Consider the following 26604-nt stretch of genomic DNA (forward strand, 5'->3'; position numbering starts at 1 on the left):
GAGAAAGACAGTACTCAAATCTTGATAGGTCTCAATCTGGAGGCCGGGCGGGACATAGATAGACAAAAGAGTGACCGTCCGGCCCCCAACCTGCCTAGAGACACCTGCATATCTGCCCCTCTAATCAATCCAGGTGGCCCGCACAGACAAAGGGAAGGAATTTTTGACCAGGATCCCGACTCCCTTGGAGCCGGTTGTAAATCCAGTGTGTACCACCAATTTATACCCTCCCTTATTGAGGGCTAAGCATCTGTTGCCCACTAAGTGCGTCTCCTGCAGTAGATTCACTTCTGGGAATGCCTCCTAATGAGCTGATTAACCCTCCCTCTCTTGATCTTGTCACCCAGGCCATTTACGTTCCAACTCAGCACTTTCATCCCTGACCCTCTGCTATTCCGCGTCGCTGTATCCATGCAACACGCACATCGCTACATTTTCATCACCCAAGACTAAAAATAGAAACAAAATCACCATAACTCAACAACTAACACAATAACACTCCCCTTTCCCACCCCCACCCTGCACCCCTGCTCACTGCACTTGCCAACCCCCAACTCGCAGTGTGCCTGTTGCCCTATATACTAACTAACTAACTAACTATCTAAACGTAGATCTGAGGAGGAGTCCGGTACTCCACATCTCCACATTCCCGCACCACCCCCAGGACATTTTCACACCTGTTTTAACTCATGATATAAAGAAGCATACCCGTGGAAACACCCCGCCCCTGACCCCCCACTCGGCAATGTCTCGTTCCACAATCACTCCTGCTCCTGTGCGCCCGCTCCGCCATCGCCGCTCCGTTCCCGAGGCTCCCCCCGAGAGGGGAGACTCTCCAACCTGTCAGAGGCTATTTCCGGATTGTCAAAGAACCAGGTCCTTCCATCAGCCTCAACACGCAGCTTAGCTGGGTACATCATGGCGTACTTGAGCCCTTTGTCTCGAAGCCGCTTCTTGACTCCATTGAAACTTTGCCGCTGTCTCTGGACCACCTGCGTGAAGTCAGGAAAAAGGTTGAGGGTGGAATTTTCGTACTTCAGAAGGCCCCCAAATCTGGAGGCCTGCAGGATTACATCTCTGTCTCTAAATTGAGAATACTCGCGATCATCGGCCGGGCCCCCAATCGTGGTGCTCCCCCCCGAATTCTGTGTGCCCGCTCCACAGTGAAGGAGTTACCCAGTTCTTTTGGTTGCAAATCGTTAAGTATGATATCTTCCACAAAAAGGTCAGGGGGCCGACCCTCTGCTTTCTCTGGAACACCAATAATGCGACCGTTGTTTCTTTGTGCCCTCCCTTCGTACTCGTCCAGCTTACGACTCATCAAAGCGCTAGAGGCTTGGAGGTCCCGGACCTCTCGCTGCAGCTGCATCACGTCTTCTGTCAAACCCGCCGTTTTGATATCCAACGACTTCACCTTTTCGCTCGTCTTGGTGAAATCAGCCTGTATCAAATTAACTTCGATGGTTTCTGCGTCCAACTTTTGGTCTAGCGACTCAATTTTTTGTCCTAGGGAAGTTTTTATCCCATGTATGGCAGCCATCACATCCTGTAGCGTAGGCTCTGGTGCAGGGACTGAGGCTTCTCCATTCCCATCCTGCGGTTTGCCAGACCCGGTAGGTGAGCCTCTGGGTTGCGTATAGCGATCCAACTTGTTGGTTTGGATATAGCGGGACCCCCATAGTGGTCTTGGATTGCAGTTTCTCCGCGTCAGACATAGTTGCCATTGCATTTGCTGGTGCAGGACAAGCCACTCGGTGCCTCAATTTCTCGCAGTGACACAAAAACACAGTATTGTAGCTGGTAGAGCGCTCTTGGCCCAACTCAGGGCTTATCAGTGTCTTTTGCCGCCGGTGTTGCTCATTGCAGGATCAGTAGGCCGTCCAAATCCGTGGCAACGCACAGCATACTCATCAGCGTCCATTACCGTTACTGACCAGCCCCCAGGATGGGTCAACACTCCTTCAGCCCGCCGCTAGTCACCGGTGACGCTCCGCTGTGTGGGCTCCCAAGATGCCGCACCTGGGCCCCAGCCGCTCCAGTTATCCGGTCACTGCGCCACCGACGCGCCTTCCGGCCAGCGCAGAACACCTAGGGGCATTCTCCACAGCCCCCGACGGCCGCGCAGCAGGGTGGGAACACCCGGGCCTCGACTTCGCTCACCAGCACCAGGGTCACGCACCATGATCTGCAACCCAGTTCTTCCGGAGCCCATGGGACCCCCAGCGGCAGCGTGGGCACAAATCCCTATTCAATCCAGTTGCTGGCACAGGTAGGGAGGGGGGCCCTCTTAAAACAGACGCAATCCAAAATCTATGTGGGGCCGGACCGGCGACTTCCGGTTGCGGGCCCCGCTGTTATTGAACTTGCGCCGGGGTCGGGAGCTACTCGAGACCCCGGCTTCCAAGTATGTAGGCCGCGATTTCGCCGGTGGTGTGTCTCCGGCCCCCGGTTGCGGAACGGGATGCAGAGAACAGCGCTCGGCTCCGCTCCCTGTCCGCCACGGATTTCTACCATCAGGCAGCAGGATATTAGGCAGGATGTCCCCAGGGGCGGCGGGGATCTACGGAGCCCATAGCTCAGGCGGCCATCTTTGGCTCGCGCAAAGCTCCTCCCTCCCTTAATGAAGTTTTGTTATTGAACGAGTACACATGAAAAGATCCCCTGGCATAAACCATATATGCAGAAGCACAAAGTATAATTTGCTATGAACTACCATTGTTAAGGGAAGGGAGGAGCATCCTGACTCGGATGTATGACGTTACAACGCATGCTTTTACCCCGCATGCCTTTACAACGCGGTTTTTACATCGCAATCCATTACAACACATAGTGCTTTGGGGTGCTGGATAGTGAAAAGTTTAATTTACTATTCCAACACCAGTCCCCGTGGACACTAGGGAAGGTGTTGGATAGTAATGCATTGTAATGGTTTGCGTTGTAAATACCACGTTGCAAAGGCAATGCGTTGTAAAAGTTTCGTTGTAACGGTTGTTCACCTCCTGACACGCGCCTCCTATGAGTCATGGTTAGTGGCATTCAAGAAGTTCTCAACTAAATGTTCAAGTTCTCAAATCTTATGTTCTCAGATATCTATATTTGTTTGCAAGGTTATATTTAAAAAATGTTGCATACTTTCACACTAAACTACAACTGATATCAGGCAGGTTGGGCCAAGCCATGCCTTCTTATCATGTGTGGTGTAAATCTGTCCAGTAGTTTTTGCAAGGGAGATCAGTGGTGCAGAAACAATTTTCAGAGTGGGGGTGGCTGTATCTATGTTACATCACTGAAGTCGCAGGGATTGTGAAAAATCCCCACGCCACACTAGGAACAAGTGTAGCAAATGAGGCACAGGCTTTCGTCGGGATAGTGACAAGGTAGCAGGTAGTGCATATTGGAGCATACGTTCACAAATCTAGTACTAATGCATGGTGTGGGAGCACATTGCCATTTACAGACATATCATTTTCCATTGAAATGCCAACAAAATTCGCACTGACAGGCAGTATTACTGATAAAACTAGAGCACAACAAATGTGTGGATATCATTTCTGCAACGTTTATCATTTAAACATCACCCAAGTAAAGTGTCATGAATGTTTTGATCCTGTTAAAATATTTGTTTTCATCACACTTAAGAATTACAAAAAATGTGCTTCATGTGTAATTCCCATTTTGCTGACATATTTTGAAATATTTGTACAGCTCATTTACAGGTGTTAAAATGCTGTTGTGTGCTAGGAAAAACTGGCTTCCTACAGTGTTCCCTTTTATGCTCCCAGTACCCAGCAATATTGTCAGTTCACTATACCCCTCAGTTTGAATCATCTAACATTGCCATCAAAGAAAGACAAGTAAATATCAACCTCCATTTTAAAAGAATAAGTAGGAATGTGTCAGAAGACATAGCCTCACATTTAATCTCTATCTCTGAAGATGGAAACAAAATCTAAAGGCGTATTTATTGCTCTTGCCCCTGCTGAACTCCAGCATGGTTATTTTGGGGATACTGCAGGCTTCACAGTGCCTATTAGAGAAATGGACATTTTGGGCCCTCACACATTCGTGGTGAACATTTCACACATATTTCTTAAGCATCGCCAGAGTTATTATTCTAGGAAAGAACACTTTACCTAAATAAGTTCATGTCAAGTTTACTCGTCCCTTCAGTAGATAAATATCTGGAGAAGGCTGTCAGAAGATGAGGACAACACTATTAGGATTAATTTAACACATTGAATGGGTTATCTTCACCATTGCCCCTTAGGACCAAAGAGATTTTCCCATATTGAGGGCACATAAAGAGGAGGGTGAGAGGCAACTGGAGAAGCGCCTGCACCTGGAAGCTGGAGGTAACGTTCTCTAGAAAGGGAGAGGCATTTTGATTGTCACATACCATAGGTGTCCCCCCACCCCCAGATCAGGGTTATCTGCCATGGGTGTATTGTCGAAAGGATGTACTCAATATAGGGTGCTAAGAAAAGAATAATGGAAGTCTGAGTGAGGTACAGACCTATGTTTCTTTCCTCTGTAGGATGGAGAATGAGCAACTGAGAAAGGAAAGTGGGGTGAAAATCCTGTCCCTGGAGTTGAGCCCGGAATCCGACACTGAGGAGCAAGCTCAGGAGAGTGAGGCCCAAGAACAACTTTGTAACATGTGAGTGAAGCGTCTGAGGTACTGATGCAGGTATGTGATGTGAGTGAAGTTTGCAATCTCCATAGGCAACTTTGAGAGTAAATAGGAGGGAGTGTAAGGCACTGATGGAGCTAAATGATACATTAAAATGGTTAAAAGGGGTGCGAGCTCCAGATGGAGCTAAGCGAGATACAATAATGGGGTTTGAGGTCCTGATGGAGATATATGAGATATTAAAAGATGAGTGTGAGGTCATGATGGAGCTAAGCGAGACATCAAATGGAATATGAGGTCTTGCTGTACCTAACTGAGACATTAAAAATGAGTGTGAGATCCTTATGGAGCTAAATGAGGCATTAAAAATGAGTGTGAGGTGGTCCTGATAGAGCTACCTGAGACATTAAAGGGTAATGGAGGTAAGTGATACCTTAAAGTGGGGAGTATAAGACACCAGTGGAGATAGGAGACACATTAAAGAAGGGTATGAGATCCTGAGGAAGCTAAGTCAAACCTTAAAGAAGGGTGTGATGTCCTGATGGAGCTACATGAGCAATTGTAGAGGGGTGTGAAGTCCTGATGCAGCCTCCTGAAAAGTGAAATGCATTCATAAGGTGATGGATGAGTGAGGAGTGTAATGCAGCTATTCAGGTTTGAAAAACTAGAGAGCTGGCCTGATGCAGATGCATTGTGTGTCAGGAGTGAGATATATTGATGCAGGTATGATTTGTGAGTGAGGAGTATTGATTCTGGGTGCACATATAACAATTGATTGAGGAGTGAGATATCCTGATGGAGGTGCAAACCACGAGTGAGAAATGTGAGTGAGGAGGTTCTTGTGCAGTTGCAAGGTCCTGGCTAAGCTGATTGATTTGAGTGAGGACTCTGGAGCCCTGGATTAATTTGTGAGATGTGAGTGAGATTGAATGTCCTGGTGCAACTGGGAAGTGCAATTGAGGAACGAAGCCAAGCTGAACTGTCCTTGAGGTCTGGGCCAAAACTGATTTGATTTGCATGTGGTTGTTTACTCTCTAGTAGCACAGTGAGTAAAAGAAAATAAGGTTCATGTTGAGGAGGATGCATGTCAGGGTTTCGGTGGTGCGGGAGTCCAGCATGGGTTCAGCGGTCGTGGGGGTGCTGTTGATGGTGAAGTATTGTCGGAAGTGTAGGCAGGAGAACTGGCAGTGGATGGTGTTCAGCGTCAAGCTCTGGCAGTTGTTGTTTCTTCCAGGGTTGAGTGCGAGGAGGGCAGCGTAGGTAGGTTGCAGACCCAGGGTTCCTGGAGCTGGCTGCGATTGGGTCGTGGATGGGCACAGGCGGACATGCCTTTGGCACGCCAGCGGCATGCCCGCTGCAGTAGAGGAGGGTGGAGGGAAGCGCAACTGGGAGGCGAGAACCGCCAAAGGGGAGGGGGGGTGCGGGGGCAGCAGTGCAGGGGAAGGCTCAGAGGCAGAAATCAGGCAGAAGGGAGACAATAGAACAGAAAAAGGTACAAGGCAGACACGGCACAAGAGAGACAGAAAACACAGAAAGGGGTACAAAGACAGACACAGGTGCAAGAGAGACAGAAAAAAACACAATAAAACGGCACAGTGGCACAAAGACAGACACGGGTTCACAGACAGACAGCATAGTGGCACAAAAACAGACAGAGACAACAGCGGTCACCAGAAGAGCAAGGCTCTCCCATTGGACCACCAGGGATGAGGCACAGGCATGAGCCTGCGGGTGGCTGAGGGCCTCAACACCTACCTAGTCAGCAGTGCCAGAGCAGTGGAATTTAGGAGCGGAGTTGCGGGGGGAGAGCAGATCCCTGACCAGCAACTGTCTAATTTCATTATGCAACAAAACATTATGGTGGGGGAGGACCTAGGGGAAGTTTAAAGACCAGGCTCTGGGTACAATCCCCACAGAAACTGATAAACAACAAAAGTACCAGAGGGTCTCAAATCAAAAATCAAAAAAGCCCATGAGTTACGAAAACCAACCGAGAACCCACAGTTTCTCACAGGTTATGTCACAGAGAGCTCTCGGAGGATAAGGAAAAATACCCATCAGTCACCATTCGGATCCGCCCTTCATCATTTGGGATTTTGTCCGTACCACCCGTCAGAGAAAACTTGTGCTCTGCTCAGAGGTCTACCCGGTGGTAGGGGGTATCCTCAATGATGAAGGCAAGGACGCAAGAGTCCACTAACTGCTGAAACTAGTCGACCACATTTACCTTAGGCTGTCTACATAATCAGACTACCTGGGGTCGCACTGTTTTTAACATTGGTATGTTAAGCACACCTGGAATAAATTTTGTATAGTGCCTTTTCAAAACCAATTTTAAACACACCTTTTTCTTGGTTTTTCTTTCTTCACATTTATTTCAGCACTGCACACCCCAGTCCCACTTTCATTGCCACTCACCAACACCGAGTGGTACACCACACTGTCGTCTCCAATACTCATTGAGGATACCCCCTACCACCGGGTAGACCTCTGAGCAGAGCACAAGTTTTCTCTGACGGGTGGTACGGACAAAATCCCAAATGATGAAGGGCGGATCCGAATGGTGACTGATGGGTATTTTTCCTTATCCTCCGAGAGCTCTCTGTGACATAACCTGTGAGAAACTGTGGGTTCTCGGTTGGTTTTCGTAACTCATGGGCTTTTTTGATTTATTATTTATTAATTTCATTATGCTACATGAGAGGCCATGATTGTTCCAGAGTTTGTCAAATATTAGATGTCTCTGCCCTCAAGATAGGGAATTGCCTATATCCAGGCTCCAAATGACAGTATGAGTACTAACCACCACAGTGTAGCTACACAAACTTGCTACAAACCTCAACATCTATGTGACCCCACTAGCCAGACTAATAAGATCTTTCGGGATGGAGGTAGTCTCTTACGCAGATGACACCCAAATACTCGTCTCTCTCCCCCATTCAGATGTACTAATCGCCTCCAAGTTTAGATCTTGTATGGAGGCGGTTGGTCATTGGATGATTCAGAACTCTCTTAAACTGAATGGGGAGAAGACTGAGGTGATGGTGTTTGGGGGGAAAGAAAACATCTGGTCAGCCAACTGGTGGCCTGACTCACTAGGAATATGCCCTTCCCCTACAACATCTGCCAAGAATCTCGGGGTGACGATAGACCCTGCCCTTGACATGGGCATCCAGGTGAGTAGAACCGTTTCCACCTGCTGGGGTTTGATTCACACCCTACGAAGGATTAGGAAATATCTTTCCTTGCAGGCTAGAAAACAAATAGCCGTCGCACTTATTGGTTCTCGTTTGGACTACTGTAATGCGCTGTATGCTGGGCTAAACAGGAGCCACCTGCAGCGCTTACAGGGGATCTATGTTGATACAACGCTTGTTATTACAACGCATGCTTTTACAACGCATTTTTTACAACGCAAAAACTTTTACAACGCATGTATTTACAACAAATGTTTTTACAACGCAGGTACCTTTACAACGCATACCATTACAACGTAAGTATTGGTAAATATATATTAATTTTATAATCGTAAATTAATTTAAAAAAATATAATTTAATGTAATTTGATTTAAATTTAATTTTAATTTATTTTTACCCTGTACCCCTGTACCCCCAAAACCCACAACTGACCATGAACCCCAAAAATACCCCTTTACCCAAAAACTAAAAACTGACCCGGAACCCCAAAAATACCCCTTTACCCAAAAACTAAAAACTGACCCTGAACCCCAAAAATACCCCTTTACCCAAAAACTAAAAACTGACCCTGAACCCCAAAAATACCCCTTTACCCAAAAACTAAAAACTGACCCTGAACCCCAAAAATACCCCTTTACCCAAAAACTAAAAACTGACCCTGAACCCTAAAAATACCCCTTTACCCAAAAACTAAAAACTGACCCTGAACCCTAAAAATACCCCTTTACCCAAAAACTAAAAACTGACCCTGAACCCCAAAAATACCCCTTTACCCAAAAACTAAAAACTGACCCTGAACCCCAAAAATACCCCTTTACCCAAAACCCCAAAACTGACCCTGAACCCTAAAAATACCCCTTTACCCCAAACATATAACATTTAAAATATAATTATATGCTTACCAATACTTACGTTGTAATGGTATGCGTTGTAAAGGTACCTGCGTTGTAAAAACATTCGTTGTAAATACATGCGTTGTAAAAGTTTTTGCGATGTAAAAGTTGCGTTGTAATGGTATGTCGTTGTAAAAGTTGCGTTGTAAGTGATGTTTCCCCTTACAGGTAGTCCAAAACGCCATAGCCAGATTTGTTCTGGATATTCCCAGACGCTCCTCGGCCACTGCGGCCAGGAAAACGCTGCATTGGCTACCGGTAGAACATCGAATCCGGTTCAAAGTCTTATGCATGACCTACAGAGCCATCGCCAAAAATAGCGACACAGGAATTGGGTCCATCATTTCCCACTACATCCCTGGAAGGAACTTGCGTTCCTCCGGGAAATTGCTTCTGAAGAGCTAGATGGGGCGGCGGGGCCTTCTCCACTCTAGCCCCTAAATGATGGAATGATCTTCCCCTGGACCTGAGATCCCTTCCGTCTTTACAGAACTTCCGCACTGCCCTAAAAACTCTCCTCTTTCGGCAAGCCTATATGTAAGGACGTCTGTTTCAACTTTTGATCATATTGTTAGGCGCCTTGATACCTGCGGGTTATTGTTTTTGCGCATTATAAATTTCCTTCATCATCATCATCATCAATATCACAGGCCGAATCCTATTTGGTTAGAGCAGGCTGAGGTCCGGGATGCTTGGCCTATAGGTGAGAGTGGATAATAATGGATGTGAGAGGTTCACAAGGGATTGACCAGTCGTTTAAGTGTTGTAATCTTGCTTCCATTGCACTGATTAGACTAAAACACCTGAAATCAATCATGTATAAGTGAAAAGTTGTAAACCACCTCTTGCATTCACGTGTCTATACACTTGTGAATGGATGTGTTCTTCCACAGTATTACACCTCCAAGGAATAATGTTACTGGTGTGTAAATGTGCTCCCCTTGCAGCGTTGTGGGTGTTCCAAGGAAGGGTTACATCAATGTGTAGGTAAACACCCACTGACTTGGCAGTCACAAACTTTCATCAGGCACATTTGCGAAGTGTGAAGGATAGCTTTAAGGAACATGGTGAGTAGGTTGGAAGGGGATGAGAGGGGGGTAAAATAAAAAGCAACTGGAATTAATTACAAGGTAAGCCCCAAAACATTTTCATATGGTTGGCACTGTGGAAAAAACACAATTGAGTTTCTTGTGCTTTTTCACTTAACGAGTTGAGATGCTCTGGCCGAGGGGACAGAAGAAGTGTGTAAACAGACTGTCCCATGTGGTGTGGGGTTTGGATTAAAGATCAAGAGGCTGATTTAGAGTAAGTCAGGTCAAATTCTTCCTTACTAATGTGACAGATATCCTATCCACTATGTTGCAAGAGCATTATACCAGAGGGCACTTGTAATATGGCGGATGTCATGTTTGGTAAGGAATATCCCACCCTCTCAACTCTATATCAAGTGATAAATCTGGGCATTGAGTTTATGGTTTTTCATGTTTCCATCTGGAAAGTAAATGGTGTGATCAGTGATATATGAATGGATAAAGTTTACTAGTTTTGAAAAATGTAAGCCATGACATAATATGCCATTAGACACGTGGAATACTTGAATTAAGGGTGATTTAGGAATGAGAGGACTCACTGTAGAGTGGTTACTCCCAGACATCCTCAAAGCTGGTCAGGTTTCCCCATCCTAAAGAAAGTAATAGCAGACACCTCAGACTTGAACAACTATCACCCAATATCTAACATCAACCTCTCATCATCGATTCCGCCAAATCCCTAGGAATAACCCTGGACAATAAACTAAATATGCAGAAGCATATCACCACTGCAACTAAAGGAGCACATTTTCAGATAAATACCCTGAGAAAACTGAAACCCTTCATACCTGCTAATGACTTTAAACAGGCAGTCCAAACTCTAGTAATTCCCAGAATTGATTATGGGAGTGTCGCTCTCTGGGGCCGTCCTAAATCAACGACCGCTCTGCTAAGAGTCGGAGTCAATACAGCTGCTAGACTGGTCACTCGCAAAAAACGAAGTTGCCACATCTCACCTGACCTGCAGGCCCTTAATTGGTTACCTTTTGAGGTCAGAATCCACCTAAAAATCGCCTGTATGTATCATAAAGCATTGCATCACAAAACCCTGAGGTACCTAGTGGAGAAACTAGTACTATCGGGTGGTAACAGATCTACCAGGAGTTCGGATAATCTTCTACTTGAACCACAGCGTTTTTCCAAGAAGAAAACATATAATCGCACCTTCTCAGGAATGGCTCCCAGGATCTGGAACACTTTACCCCCAGAAACAAGACTAATTCCGACCGCGGCCTCTTTCAAAAAAGAAGTGAAATCGATACTCATGTGTAAATTTACTTGAACTGTTACTTTTACATTCTTGTAGATATTAATAGTTATCAGTACTGTACTCTCATAATTATGTGTTTTGTATGTATTTGTCATCCTATATTTGCCCTCTGAAGCGCTCTGATACCCGCAAGGGTCTTGTTCGGGCTATACAAAACTGTCAAAATAAAAATAAAATAAAATAAATAGTAGAGGAGCTGCAATGTTAATAACAGATCCAGAACATCTAAATTCTGGCTCAAGTCTGAACAAAGGGGGTGATGCAGGTTCTAGTCAAACTATGCAAAGTGGACAACAAAAGCTCTGTATCTTCCCTGTATGCACCCACCTTGGGTGACCCTTCAATGTTAATATAATTGCAAACTGAATTATCAGCATAACAGACATTTTACAATTTGTCTGTAAATTTCAATATTACCTTCAAGCTTCAAACAAGAATTTGGGACAAAAAATACCAAGCATTTGCAATGCATGTTCATATTGCACACTAATGGTTAATTTAATTAAAAAAATAGTTTTTAAAAACTTACCTTCGCCTCCGGTGCCAGACTCCCGCGTCGCGCCTCCAGCTCTCTGCAAACAGGAAGCAGAAGCAGGCAGCCTCCCTCTCTTACCATAAGCCAATCACAACGCTGCAATGGCAGCATTGTGATTGGCTAGGACGCCATCCTTACAGGAGTCTACGGGGAGGCAGTTTTCTTCATGCATGCTGCGCAGCAGCCTACATGAAGAAAACAGAGAGAGCTGTGACTGTTTGGTCGGCCCCAAGGCCGACCAATCAGCGCCCATAACATTGGGCTAGCTACCCCTCCCCGACCTGCCCACTTGCCTGCCCCCAACCAGGCATACCCTTCTTCTGCTTTCTCGCAGTGTGAGAAGCAGAAACGTAAAATGGTATTTACACAATTTTACGTTTCTGCTTCTCGCACTGCGAGAAAGTAGTGGGGCAATGCTCCGATGTCCACGTGGAGGAGCAGCCCCTGCATTTTCTATGTCCTATGTTCCAGAACAACCAGTCACAGAGGGTGCAGATAAGTGGCTAAACTTCTAGAGAAGAGGCGCTTTCTTGTGGGGTCCATCAGGGATCTGCACTGTCAGCTCTGTTGTTTGATATCTATCTGTATACTCTGATTGCAGCACTAGCACAGTTGGATTGCCAACTGTTTAACTATGCAGATGAAACCCAACTGGTTTTACGGATTGAGAATTCATTGCAGTTGCAGTTGAACGTGCAGAATATTCTTAGGTTTCATGTGAACTGGATAACAGCGAACTCTCTGAAAGTGAATCCAGATAAGACAGAGGTGCTTGCCATTATCTTGAAGGGGAATCCATGGATGGCTTTTGGACCCGAGAGTTAGGTCCTGTGCTTGAATCTGTGCCAGTAGGGAAAAGTCTTGGTATCAAGCCGGACAGTAATATGTCGATGGTTAAGCGGGTGGCGACAGTGGTTGGCAGCTGCCAGGCCTCCTTAGGCAGCTCCGGAAATTGATCCCTATTTTTTTTTTTACAACTACGCGTACGGTGGTGGCTGCAGTGATAATGTCACAGTTGGACTATGGCAATGCCCTGTACATAGGCATCCCTAATAAGCTGCTGGGGAAGCTTCAAGTGGTTATGAATGATGCCGCAAGACTACTGTTTAAGCTATCAAGATGGGCGCATGCCATGCCACTGCTGCAACTATTGTATTGGTTGCTAGTCAAACAGAGGCCAGGTTTAAAGGCCTGTTTATGCACACAAGACTCTGTTTGGCACAATACCAGCCGATATTCAGGAGTGGCTGAGGTACTATGTGCCTGGATGGTGTTTCCACTCCTCAGAGGCATTTTTGTTGACCTGCCCTCACTTTAATAAACCTACCTTGGACGGTCGGGCTTTTTCAGTTCTGACACCACAGTTCTGGAATGGATTACTAGAAAGTTTGAGGAGAGAAACCAGTCTCCTCCCCTTTCGAAACACTGAAAACATTCCTATTTGAACAGGCTTTTGGATGAGATTGACTTTATCATTATATTAATATTTGCTGCAATATGGTATTATAACCCCTTAGATAAGCGCTAAGAGACCTGTGGTATTTGTGTGCTATGTAAGTGTTATTACCATACCATATATAAAAATACCCATATTGGTTTATGATGGGAAAACATTATCAAGACTCCGAGAGCGATGACCTTGTGTTCTGGAAGAAGTCACCTTGTAGGTATCAACAGTCACTTGTATTTACAAACTACCTGTTTTCTACATCTAGAGCAGCACCTTAACTCCTCTAGAAAATATTGCAAGGTGTGCCACAGCAGCCATCAGCATGTACAACCATAAAGCAGGTGAAGGCTTGCGAATGATGACAGTAACAGAAAGAACGTGAGCGGATAATGAAGTGGTAGCATGGATGGAGAAGGTCTGAACACCAAATAGACTAGATGGCTAGGCATGAATGAATCACCCAGAAGGGGAGCAGGAATATGGGAGAGCAAGTTAGCAAGAGAGGCAGGAGGGTGGCGATGAGGGGTGAAGATGGGCAAGGGAGACAGAATGTAAAGGAGGAAATAGGGCTACTTGAAACCCATCACCGAAACTGAATTGGATCATTATTGGGGCAATGAAACTTTCAGTGAAATGCCATGAGCCTGATAGAGACCAATTCCAATCTAAGGAAACCATGAAAAATACATGAAAACCAATTTCAGAAGGTGACTGATCCAAAGCACACTATCTCCCTCTACCTCTCATACTACGTTTTGTAAGTAGCCATGTCATGCAGTCACCCAAAAAGCTAAGCTGTCAGTAACAAGACCTAAAAACATAAGCAGGGATGGATTCTCTGGCCCAGAGTTACTATGTGTTGTGCAGGCGCTCATGCGGTGCTGTGCAATATTCTGCTACACCTGCAGGCCCTTAGATAAGTACATCAATGCATTTGGGCAAAGTTTGAGTTGCTTTGCCCACATGAGCGATTGGGTAAAATGTTAGTAAATAAACCCTTCTGATTTATAATTAAACCTTGTTTGGTCTCTGGAAGGAGCATCAGTAATTGGTTTTGGAGTACTTCTTTTTTCTAATGTGCATCAATTCAACACCGGTATTATCTTAATGTAAGGCAGGATGCCAAATTTGAGACAGGAGCTTCAAAAATATGTAAAAAGCCATGGATACTAAATAGATTTTATTGAGGGTTGTAAGTAAGACTATCTTAGAAACATTGATTGACATTAATATTGTGCCCCAAATATTGTTTACAAATATATTATCCCAATGGGTGTAGAGTTTCTATTATTAACTCCAATGGGGTTATGCAAATTATATTTAGGTCACTATATTTGGGGAACATTAGATGTATAAGACGATATTCTCACTACGAAATTCCAGTACCCCACTTTATTGGATGATGTATAGATTATTACATATATGGGCAATCTGTTCTGGAGTTATTCGGTTCAATAAGGGACTGCTATTATTGCAGAGAAGCTATGGACTGGTCTGTAATCAGAGGTATAATGTAATTTGAGATTAGTAATCAGTCAGGCCCCTTGCAGTGGCTACAGAGCAGACTGGGGCTACTGGGGCATGTCCTTCTATGGCTCTGCAGACTGGGCCAAATACAACCCTTTCCGCATTTGACTCTGAGGGTGGTGAGGGTGATAAGTCACAGCTGTCTCAGGGAGAAAGTGTGGGAGGGGAGGGAAAGAATTTTGAACTCTGAACTTAACACTCAACCAACAGATGCGATAAAGCAATGTCTAGCCCAGTGCTTATCTTTATGAAAATAATAATTGTTTAATCTTAGGCCAAACTAAATACCATACAGTTGAATGATTAGGACAAGAGGGTAACAGAATGTTGCATTTCCTCAATGAGACACGTTCCCCCTGCCTTTGCTGGCAATAGTACTTCTCCCTGTTAAGGTTTAGACTTAAATGCAGTTCTTTTAAACATTTTCACTGTTTTTAATATGTTGCCCAGTTATTCAATTTATTGTTTTCTTAGTCTTAATTCTAAAGTCTCGGTGGACATGGAGGACCACCACGCACCCTTATGTCTTTTGGTCCGTGAGCAGGAAATGCCCCACTATTTACGTGTATGTTTCTTTCCGCAGACCTGTGTAGGTGGTGGATGTGGTCCCACCCTTCTCCTTAACAGCATGGGGGTTTTGCTGAATGGCTGTGGTAGTGGTTACTCTGGAAGGCATGATCAGAAGGCTCTAGGTAGGCAAGTCTTCCCATGGTTGGTCAGCCCATGGTGGCAGCTGCGGGTCATCCTCCAGGCCAAATCACCTTGCGTTGATGGCTTTAGGCAGTGGCAGCTTTTAGACAGATTGGCCTCTCCACTGATGCAGTCTCTTTGCTCCCATACCCATGGCTAACTGCCGGGAGACATGCTTCAACCACAACAAACTGCGCTGAGAGACCAGAGGGTCTTCCCAAAACACAGGTCTCTCCAAGTGCGCTCTGCTTACGTCATCAGCTTCCTCTGGAGTGTCTGCCCCACCCCGGGAACACATAGTCTCTCCTCCTAGACAGCCTGAACTCCTGCAGGAGCAGGCATACTCCATCCCTGTCTGAGCAGGGAGGCAGGCTTTTAGTCACTTCACTCAGACCCTCGGCTCCCCCAACAAAAAGTGATCCAGTCAGGTGATGTCTCCTTACTGGTGGGAGACTGGCTGTCAGGCAAAAAACAGCCCTGGCTACACAGCAGCTATTGAAGCACTCCGCGGAGCACTCTCTTCCCGGATCCAGAAGAACTTGGGACTAGAACAAAGTGATGTGGTTTGGATCCTACCTTTATACGCATTTGCCAGAAAGGTGATGTTGATCCATAGTCTCAAACATTTGGTTTTGGGTTGTCCTTCTTAAGTTGGTCTCCATTCACAGTTTTTGTGTAAAGTGATGTTTCTCATGGCAGGTATCATTGGTGCTGGCTCCAAGCAGAAGAACCCTAAAAATGGGCACAGTGAAGCATGGGTTTTCAGCACTTGGTTGTCATTAACCTTTCTGAAGCAACAAATAGAAGTAGACTAAAGGGCAGGCCTGGCCTAGAAACGTCCTCAACTTGAACAACAGAAACTGTAGTCCCATCTTTTACCCCTACCATCTACCAAATGAATGTACTCATGAAGAACTATGCATCGGCTCTTTGCTAACAAAGGGCCTGATTTAGAGCGTGACATACAGGATGCTCTGTCCAGGTGGCGGGGGACATTACCTCCGCCACCATGAGGGACTACCGCCCATGAATTTAAAGATGACTGTTGGCAGTGGCCATCTTTGTACATTGAAAGGAACCACTTTCTTTGCAGTTCCTTTCAATGTAGAAAAAAATTTTGGGATGTTTGTCGTCAGTGTTGACAGTCGTTCGCCAAACTTTTCAATTTTCTCCCCAAAAAGCAGCACAACTAATGACCCCTAGATCCTAAGTGTTCTCTCCCTTGGTGGGGGGTCATATTATTTTCTTCTGTCCCTCACCACTAGGTTTTTCCTGGCGGTGATGAATTGGAAAAAAAAGACATTACACCATCCCCATAAATAGGATAGGCAGTGTAATGTGCTTCTTCCAACAGGCACTACCCTGTTGAGCCATTGGAGGAATTTTTCCATTGACTGAGCAAATGGGGGCTCCTTTGACCAAAAACCTAAGGTCCGTCCATATCTAAATGAAGTAGATGGACTGAGCCTCTGGTAGACAGGGTACTCCGTTGTGTTTGCAACTGAGTACTGTATCTGACAACTTCTAAATCGAGGCCAAAGTCTTCATGGAAATTCTAAAGGTAACCCTATCTCTATCCTCCTCACTTCAATGTGTGGGTCTCTCACCTCCAGTCACAAGAATAAAGGCAATACACTTCCTCTGGGGAAGCTATTATTATCTCCCATTTTGTTAAATGCTACAACCAAGGGCATAAAAAATGGATCCTGCTGTCATCAGTACTCAGACACAGAATCCTATTACCACACAAGTACAACATACATACTGTATTCACACATACCCACACACTCGACATAGACACAGAATGTCAGTGCAAGGTTCTGGGTTTCACATAACAGGAGAACTTTACAGAAGAGGGGTCAGTAGACCATACGCTTACTGGCATAGATAAAAAAAGGTTTAGTTATAGTCACATCACCAACACTCTGGCCCTCGTTATTATGCAACCAACATCGTAGAACGAATGGGACCACCCGACAAGGAGTCAGAGGAACCACCCGCCTAATTATAATATAACCACCAGCACGGCGGTCGGAAACATACCCTTTACTATTGCGGCTTGTGCTGGCAGCCGGAAAAGGGCCTCAGAACAAGCTTCAACAGTGAAGAATTTGTTTACAAACATCCATTCCCCATGTGTCAGGCATCATGTGGTGCCTGGCACACAGGGCATGGATGTTTGAGGGGCACCACATGTGCCCTCCTGGGTCCATTGCAAAGGCCTAAGGGTGACGGGGGCCCTGCAAGGGGTCCCCAAAGTCCCATTCCATCTGCTTTTACATGGGAAAAGGGACATCATAATCCCTACGGTAGTATCCTTCACACTCTGGCATATCTCATAAGGCTTAAAGGAATTCGACCAGATCATCACAAAATTGAAGGAATGGCATTGACTTTGCTTGCAGTCCCACAAAATCTTCATGACCAGCAGAAATTATACCACAACCTACGTGACCAAGGACCTAACCACCTCAGGTGCCAGACATTACCAGACTTGAGAGGAGAAGGAAGGAGGAAAAGTTGGAGAAGGCAGGTCTTCTCTATTTAAGCACCTGGAACCTACAACCAGATGAACATTAGGACTGCAAACAAATCACAAAGAAGCTGAATACACATCTTTTCAAAGAACATTGCTCCCACACACAAGTCCGTCATGTTGTCTACGTCTCCATTTTTGTCCACCGAAGTTTACACTATATTTATTAGCATTTTGGAAAGTTTAGGGATTGTGACTAGATTGGAATGTTTTGTTTTTTCAGAACTTGGTTAATGCTCATCAGTAACAGTGGTCAACAACCACTTAAAGACCATATGACTATTACAAACAAAATATTAGAGGTTTTGAACCTGCTGAAGAGCGACTTGTTTTCAGTATGTATTTCTCTTGTAAACAATAGTAAAACATTTTCCAAGAAAGTACTTGTTCACCTCTCTCCATATAGGGTTGTCCAAGTCTTTTTCTTCAGATTTGTTCCTAAATCACACCTCCCTGGAGCTCTCCTCTTAACAGGGCTCTGAAATTTTAGTCAGTTTTGGTTCAACATGTCAGGGGAATCTTGAGAATGAACTACTTTGCTCTATATGGAGCTGAGGGCCAATCATGATACGAGATAATTCCACATCGATTGAAATTGAGAGTATGAGGTGGCCCGACTGGCTTTAAGCTCTGATGATATAGTGGTGTTTTGCATGTACACTACCTAAACCATACCTGTCATTAAACTAAGAATGCATGAACTTGGTATAATTTTGGGGTACTAAGTAAATACTTTCTTTTTTTTTTTTTTTTAATTTTTTGAAAACCTTTATTGTGCCTGAGTAACAGAACAAATACGGGCCCACAACCTTCAGGCCGGCCACGGTGTGACATCAGCACAAGTGCAAGCAATACAGTCCCCCCGCGGATATAATCAAAGTAGCAAGCAATGAACAGTACATTGGAAAAAGTCATGCCACCGGGGAGAGGATAAATGAAGGTTAATTTTTCAATCTTTTTTTGTCGTTTTCATCAAAAGAAGGCAGTAAAGATAAAATAATAAGAGGATTCGAGTCCGCACAGTAACTTCACACTACGGGTAGGCGACGTTATATCTGAAAACATCAACGGAGGTTTAACATCCAGTACTGTATGGCGGTGCAAAGCAGAAGCAAACAATCTACTACCATTCATGCACCCCAAACATCGTCGCCCCTTCCCTACCATACCCAACCCAGACCCGGAGTCGAACCAAAGTAAGCGCAGAAAATAGAAAAGAAGGCCCATAGAACTAAGATAATATCAAGTTACCCCACCCACCCTGCAACATTGTGGAGGCTACGGCCTGCCCCCCCCCCACAGAGTGCCTGTCGCCTAAGCATGAGCGGATTTTGCGGATTGGCAATCCGCGAATTTGCGGATTTGCAAACTCGCAATCCGCAAAATCCGCGAATTCCCGCGAATTTGCGGATTTTTTTTTTTTTTGTGTTCGCCCGTGTTTCTGCCAGTTCGCGAGGGTTTTTACAATTTCGCAATTTGCGAACTTACCTGTCGGGTCGCAAGTTTTGCGAACTTGTTGTTTCTACGTGTCCAACCTGTTTGGGACACTCTTCTTCATCACTGCCACTCTCTGTCACCACTGCCACTCTCTGACTACTCATGCCACCCTCTGGCCCACCCATGCCACCCTCTGTTTCATCACCACACCCTCTGGTTGTCCAGTGTACATTATTTTTGGCAAAGCAAAGCACACCTTCCCTGCCTCAAGTGACCTGAATTAATTTGGGGCTGATTAATGTGTCACAGAATATTTTTTTAGCTGGCACCTGCTTCCTTAGTGCGCCCTGATTAGTGATCTTTTGCACTTGCTAAGTGCTTTCATTGTTGCAAAATTAGTTACAACACCTGCCCTGCCCCAACTGACAATAATGAATTAGGGGCTGATTAATGGATTTTAACTTCCAGCCTGGCTCCTGCTTGTCTCCCTTAGCTGTAATTCAGGACCTTTGTGGCATATGTGTAACTATTCTGAGGTTCAGAGCAGGGTCACATAATAGTTGCAACTGGCAACTGAACTCTGGAGGGGCCCCTCAGGAAGCACTACAGGAAATGGCTACTAATGATGAGCCTGAACTTTTGAACCTGGTAAGTAGTTACTTTCAGTTTTGCTAAAATCGTATTTCTGCAATTTCGCACTTATTCGCGGGGCGCGAACTCACGCGAACAGTGCGAGCAGTGCGAGCAAAATCCGCTGCTCGCGGATTTGCGGATTTTTCAGGAAATTCGCAAATCTCGCGGATTGCGGATTTCCCGAAAATCCGCAAAATCCGCGAGCGGAACGGATTTTCCGCCCATGCCTACTGTCGCCCCGTAAAACCCGAAATATAGACAAGGAAGAAGAAGAAAAGAAGGAAAAGAAGAAGAACATTAATACCTTTAATATAGGGAGTGAGAGAGAACGAATCTATCTACCGACCCAAAAAGAAGAATGGGGGGGGAGGAGCCCACTCGATACCAAATCGCCCGGAGATCCCAACCCTTCACTTAGACCCACAACATAAACATCGGCATTCCTGGAAGTCAAAACAGAATCAAATAGCCTTACAATACAATTGTGTAGAAGCGTCGTGCAATGTGCACCCAGTAAACGCGTTAGCCAGTTTCAACCCCATCCCCTTCAGCCAACTAAATCAATCGGCAGTGAGAGGGCAGCTCAGCCCTGTCCCGAACGTGGACGTAACCTCCCACAGACTTCCCCGGGAGAGCCTCTCCCCCCGTGTACATCAGGGCAATATGGCCGCCTGAAAGAAGAAGACGAAGCAGGATCCCAAAATGGCCACCGACCATCTACATAAGTTCCTTTGTCCTCCATGTATAAGTCCGTAAAGGCCACTGAGGAGTAGAGAGTCCACTGGGAGAAGGGTGAAGACCACCAGTCAGAAGTCGACACGTAGTCCCCAAATAAACTCGGTGGTGCAGGCGGCAAAAAGTCACGCCCGGAGGGAAGGGGAAACAATGTAGCGGTCACGGGGCTGCAGGGCTGCAAGCCGTAGGCTTCGGTAGAGGCAACCGCAAGTGTAGCATCAGCACAGGCATGGTGAAACATTGTAGCATCATGTAGTGGCAAAGGCAGATTCTCACTCAGCTGGGGGCAGGCGCTGCGTTCGCGATTCACGGTGGTCAACATGGTGTCCAGTTGAGCATCCAGTGCTTTGAAGCCATCGTACATCTCCGAGCGGAGTTCACGGAGGGCGGCAAGGATAGTTCCATAGGATATTGCGGGTCGAAGTTCCCTGGAGGCGAGTTCCTGCACCGGTGTTCTCAAAGCGGTGTCCCGCGCCGGCGGGGCAAGGCAGTCGACAGGCAGGAGCGTACAAACTTCCTCCGGCCGCGGGAGAACAAAGGGAACCATGGCGTCGGGCATTCGATAATGGAGCCGGGGGGGGGGTGCCTCATAGGCGAGTATCCCCAGGAGACCTCGACACCGCCAGCACCAAGGGTAAAACGATCACACCTCCCATCCGCCGTTCCCCGCAGGCTGGGCAGTGGGATAAGTCAATAGACGTCGCTGTGCTGGTTCGCCGGACACCATGCGCCGCTCACCTTCCACCCGGAGTGACAACAAAGGGAACCACCGTCCACGGGCTTCCCAACTCAGCTGTTCCAGTCCAGGCGCAGTCCGCATTGGACGTCAGCTGTAGTGCGGCGGCGACTGCCTCACTCGTGGAGGCGCCGCCACGGAGCCTTCTGCCCCAGCTGAGCGGATCGCATCAGATTCCCAGGAGCCGACGACGAGCGGCAGTACAGGCGAAGGTCCGGGGCGGGGAGCCGTACTTCGAGTTTCCCCAGCACCCGGGCACGCCAGGAAGTCAAAAACGGGTCTACACGCTCAGCTCGTCTCCATACACAATCCGCCGCCGGATTCGATCAGGAAGGACAGCAGGATTTCTTAGCGGAGCTCAAGGATCGGCGGAGCCGGGCGACTACACGTCCGCTCCGGTCGCCATCTTGGCTCCTCCCCCCAGTAAATACTTTCTTAAGGCAAGGAACGTTCTCAGGGGATGAATGGTAGATTTTCTGGAAACATAAAAGAGCTCAAAAATCCATGAATAAGCTTAGGTTTTCCAAAGAGTGGTGAGCAAGGGCTTTACTAGGATTAATGCTTAATAACAGGGCTGCAGCTTCTAAATAGATTCTGATCTTATTTAGTGATGGGGTAGATAGAATGGAATATGTACTTAGATACTTGGTTATTGTCCAAGTTGGTACAGCTTACTGTCAAGCCAAGCCTTTCATGCCACTGTCTTTTTTTATTATTGGGATGTAAGCTGCTGGGCTTACTTTGTTAGATGTGGTCACTATCAATTCCAAGCAGCACACAAGAGAGGGAGTTTGAAAACACATCAACTCTCATGGATTGCTGAAAGAAAAATGTAGGTCCTAAATGTGAACAGTAAATCAAAAGGAGGGTATAAAGTGTATGCGCCAGGGGAGGGACAAACAGAAGAAGGGGCGGGACAATTACATGAACAAAAAGCAAGCAAATAAGAATGACAACAAAGACAAGTAATGGTAGGTAATGAGTTGGGCCAACCCACTGTAAATGTTTGGTATAGTCCGAACACTGTATGATAGGTGAGACCCAAAATCAAAGGATCAGTCAGGAAAAGGGCCGCAGGATGGCTTACCTGTTCACACAGTGTGGTAGGGCTTTCATCACTATAAACACAGCACATACAGAATGGCTTATTTCTGAGCGAGACAATAACCACAAAAATTTGAAAAAAGGGTCCAAGGGATATATAATTTAGAGACCCACACCTGATCATATCCCCAGCTCCTCCTTAGTGTATAACACAAGAAACACAGGGGGTCTACCAGCTTAATACTAGAGCTGTACTGTCAAAACCGAGTCCACAAGATCTCAGAGTGTGTATATCACAAAGACAGTGTGTTTGAGAGAAAAAAAGAGAGAGAAATAGGTGAACTGTACATGCATAGAAGGGACCGTTACATCATAGGGTATTGATAAATGGCTAACCAGTCCAAAACAATTCAGATCGGGTTTCCATCAAACAGACTTAATGATCAGTCATATCATTTGGCCAAACCCTTGTGCATAAAGGTTGATCCCTTGATCATAGGGACAGTACCCGCACCTTATCGCTGTTTTGGGATTTGGTCCACCAACATAAACAAAACGTCCATGATGACTGATCTTTTGATGGTAGAAAAGACAAGTGCAACAAAACAAATAGTGAAATTAAAATAGGATGGAATGCCCTCCTTCTGACAACTTTATTCTGCGGACAAGACACACCTCCTAATTAAAAACCAGAACAGTGCAAAAAAGACAGTAACAGATATCTGCCTATAAAAGGACCAACATGTTTCTGCCTAATGGGTGTAAATCCCTTGGCATTCATCAGGGCCTCTGCTCTTATAATAGTTGCACTCCTAGTAGTGAAATAAACAGGATCACCACCATCACCAAAGAAATAAAGATAAACCTGGTTAGATACGGTACAACCTGTAGTAACCACAGACTTTCACCCTCAGACTCACTTTGGCTACAGTGAATTTCTGCGAATGAAAGCATTACATTGTTAACATTATGTCTGATGTATCAATCTCCTATCAAGCATGTGTCACCGAAATACCATAAATATGTGTAACAAAAGAAAATTCAATGCTCACCCTTAATGGTAGGGGAAAGGACCTCACCTCACCGGGACTCTGCTCAGGTATAGGAGGCCCGCACTACAAAGATACAGGAAAGAAAAAAGGAATATAGCACAGTGAAGCTAAAGGTTATAGACTTAACACCATGCATATAACTCAATTCTTTGGATATTACCCCATATCTGAATGCTAACATATAAAATAAGTCAATCCACGGACCTAGTTGCACCAAGCCATCAGGCAACCCAGACACTGGACTCTAGCACCAAGCTGTTTGGCACAACAACATTGCTCTTTTAAAAACAATTAATTACAACCACTCTCTACTCCATCAAGGGCATTAAGAAATCATATATGCTCTTACCTATCCGTCAGTGCCACAAGCTTGCATCTGAGGCTTGGGGGAGGCACCGACAAGTGTATGTTCTCAGTTTAAGTAGGCTGATGTTCGTGTAGTAACCCTCCGCCTGTATGTTCTCTACTGAATAACAGGAGCTGTTTCTGTACAGTGTCTCCCACCTGCCTTATCGTTTATTGTGTATGTAGGATAATGAATTTCCCAAAATATATTGTTAGAAAAGGCTGTTTGGCGTGTAGCAGCTCCAATTGTTAAGCACACTACTTTACGATCGAAATAACGCGAGAACACGCATCCACAACTACAGGATGATGTCATCGCGGCCATTTTTGTAGTTCAGACCCTCGGTACCGACCAAAACATACCGGGATCTCCTTAGTTACATCCCCAACTCCTAAGCACACGCTGACCAGACAAGTCAGCGGGTGGACAGCAAGGGCTATGAGTAGTAATCACTCTGCTCGATGCTTGATTCGATGTTTTGCTTAATTTTATGTTATGCTTCCAAAATAGCACGAGATCAAGCGCTCAAAAACTACAATTAGAGGATATTGCGGCCATGTTTGTAGTTTTAGTTGTCAGGGGCTTAGATCATAGCCCGTGGCTCGGTGCTTTACTTACAAGATAGCGCGAGTTCACACCAAAAACTACAGATCGAGACTATTGTGGCCATAATAGTAGTTCTCATATTGGCAAACTGATCGAGTATTACAAAGAGCTTGTAGTTGGTATCTCAATTGAAAGTATGAAAATGTAAAAAAAGCAGACTATCTTAAGAATGTATATTGACTCTATCCACTTAAGGCAATCTGAACAAACTCCCCAAGTAGTGTAATCAACATCAGTTATAAGGTAGTATGGATCATGTACATTGAAAACTTGAGTGCCCAGTAGGTAATGTGAGTAGCAGCACCTACAGTAGGTTATATGAATAGTATAGATATTAAAGTACTTATTGCTACTATACTTTGCAAGACAGTGTTATGTCAACAACTAAAAGACCGGGTGATTCAGTGTCTGTAAACTTGTTTAAGCCTTATAGAATAAGGCTAGTAGGTGATTGCCACTACTGTACAGAAGTGGATCGTTATAATAAGGTCCAGGGAATATCATCATTTAATCCCCCTTTGTCAGATTGAAGTCTATAGATCCATTTTTGTTCCCTCTTAAAGAGGTAACCGGACACATCACTTATATAACTGGGTATATGCGGCTTTTCCAAAACAGTCCATTGGAAATCCGTTTCGAGGTGTGTCTGTTCAAGGAAGTGTCTAGTAAGTTTTGTGTGGCTTTTCTTACATCGGAAAGAGCGCTTATGTTCCAGCATTCTAGTGCGAACTTTCCGAGTAGTCATTCCTACATATCGTATGGAACTGGGACATGTCAGCATGTAGATCAAGTTGGTACTGTTACAATTGCTGAAATTGTTCTGCAACCAAGGTCTGTTAGTGCCTATATCTATCTCCTTTGTATGTTTGGTCTGTGGACAAACCGAGCAAGTACCGCACAGATGATGCCCAACAACTGGAGGGAGATCCCATAGGGTTTCACCCAGTTTTTTAGGAGTCTCTCTTGGGCGTGTATGGACCAATCGATCTCTGATACTATTCGCCCTTTTAAATGCGAACAAAGGTTGCGCAATTTTCTCTTTTCCATGATTTAGTAGGCGCCAATGTCTTTTCACGATCTTTTGGATGGTATTGCTTCTCGTGTTGAAGGTGCTCACAAAAGTGAATCTTTCCAATGGAGGTTTTGCGATAGGAGCTTCAAGGAGCGCCTCTCTGTTGTTATTAAGTGCTCGTTTTCGTGATCTTTTAATGAGTGACTTAGGATAATGTCTATCTTTTAATTGTACACAAAGATTATTGGCATGTACCTCGAAGTCCTCTCTGTTGGAACAGTTTCTACGAACGTGTAGAAACTGGCCATAAGGTAGATTTTGGCGCAGGGCCTTCGGATGATAGCTCTCGTACAGGAGAAGTGAGTTGCGCGCCATGGGTTTCCTGTAGAGTTCACTCTGCAGGCCTGCAGGAGTGACATAGATCGATAGATCTAGGAAAGCAATTCTTTCTCTGTGTGCTTCCATGGTGAATCTGAGAAACTGGTTTTGGCTATTTAGCCACTGATGGAATTCGTTAGCTGAATCTAGTGTGCCTCTCCACACCACCAACACGTCGTCAATATAACGCTTCCACCTCCTAATGGAGGTGTGGAAGGGGTTGGTGGGTGTCAGTACGTGTTGTTGTTCGAACTGATGGACATATAAATTCGCCAGACTCGGCGCGAAAACGCTGCCCATACTAGTTCCAGAGATCTGGAGAAATAGCTTATCTTCATACTTGAAAAAGTTCGTTTTCATGGCCAGCGTGGCTAAGGCCATTATAAACGATACTGGAGTGATGGTCTCACCTATACTATCCCTCAGGGTGGATGTTACAACTTACAGAGTCTCATCCTGAGGGATAGAGGTGTACAAAGATTCTACATCGAAAGAGACCAACAGGTCTCTTTCGCTATCAAAGTCTATTTCTGGTAAGACTCGTAGCACATCTTTAGTATCCTGCAAATATGTAGGCATTTGTTGAACAATAGGCCGCAGGAAGTGATCCACAAAAGTTGACAGCGGCTCTAAGGCTGACCCTATGCCTGATATAATAGGCCTACCAGGAGGTGGCCTCTGTGGCTTGTGTACCTTTGGCAGAAGGTAAAAATAGGGTATTATTGGATGTTTGGAAACCAGGAATGTTGCCTCACTCTGGGTAATCCAACCCTCAGCAAGTGCTTCTTCAACCAATTCTCGTATC

The 26604-nt window shown here is 45.4% G+C and overlaps 1 protein-coding gene across 3 annotated transcripts in view; it reads left to right on the forward strand.

Annotated features, from left to right (window-relative positions):
* The window catches only part of LOC147712541 (inositol 1,4,5-triphosphate receptor associated 2-like), a 420289-nt gene that overhangs the window by 350028 nt on the left and 43657 nt on the right, over positions 1-26604 (forward strand). For 2 of the 3 annotated variants that reach the window (XM_086923244.1, XM_086923245.1), the window contains exon 13: positions 4535-4657. In XM_086923244.1, the coding sequence (XP_086779370.1) occupies positions 4535-4657 (123 nt within the window). Of the gene's footprint in view, positions 1-4534; positions 4688-26604 lie in introns of all 3 variants that reach the window. The other variant, XM_086923246.1, reaches the window with a different exon arrangement.

This window comes from Lissotriton vulgaris, chromosome 5 (genome assembly GCF_964263255.1).
Source record: "Lissotriton vulgaris chromosome 5, aLisVul1.2, whole genome shotgun sequence".
In the NCBI taxonomy this organism is placed as follows: Eukaryota; Metazoa; Chordata; class Amphibia; order Caudata; family Salamandridae; genus Lissotriton; species Lissotriton vulgaris.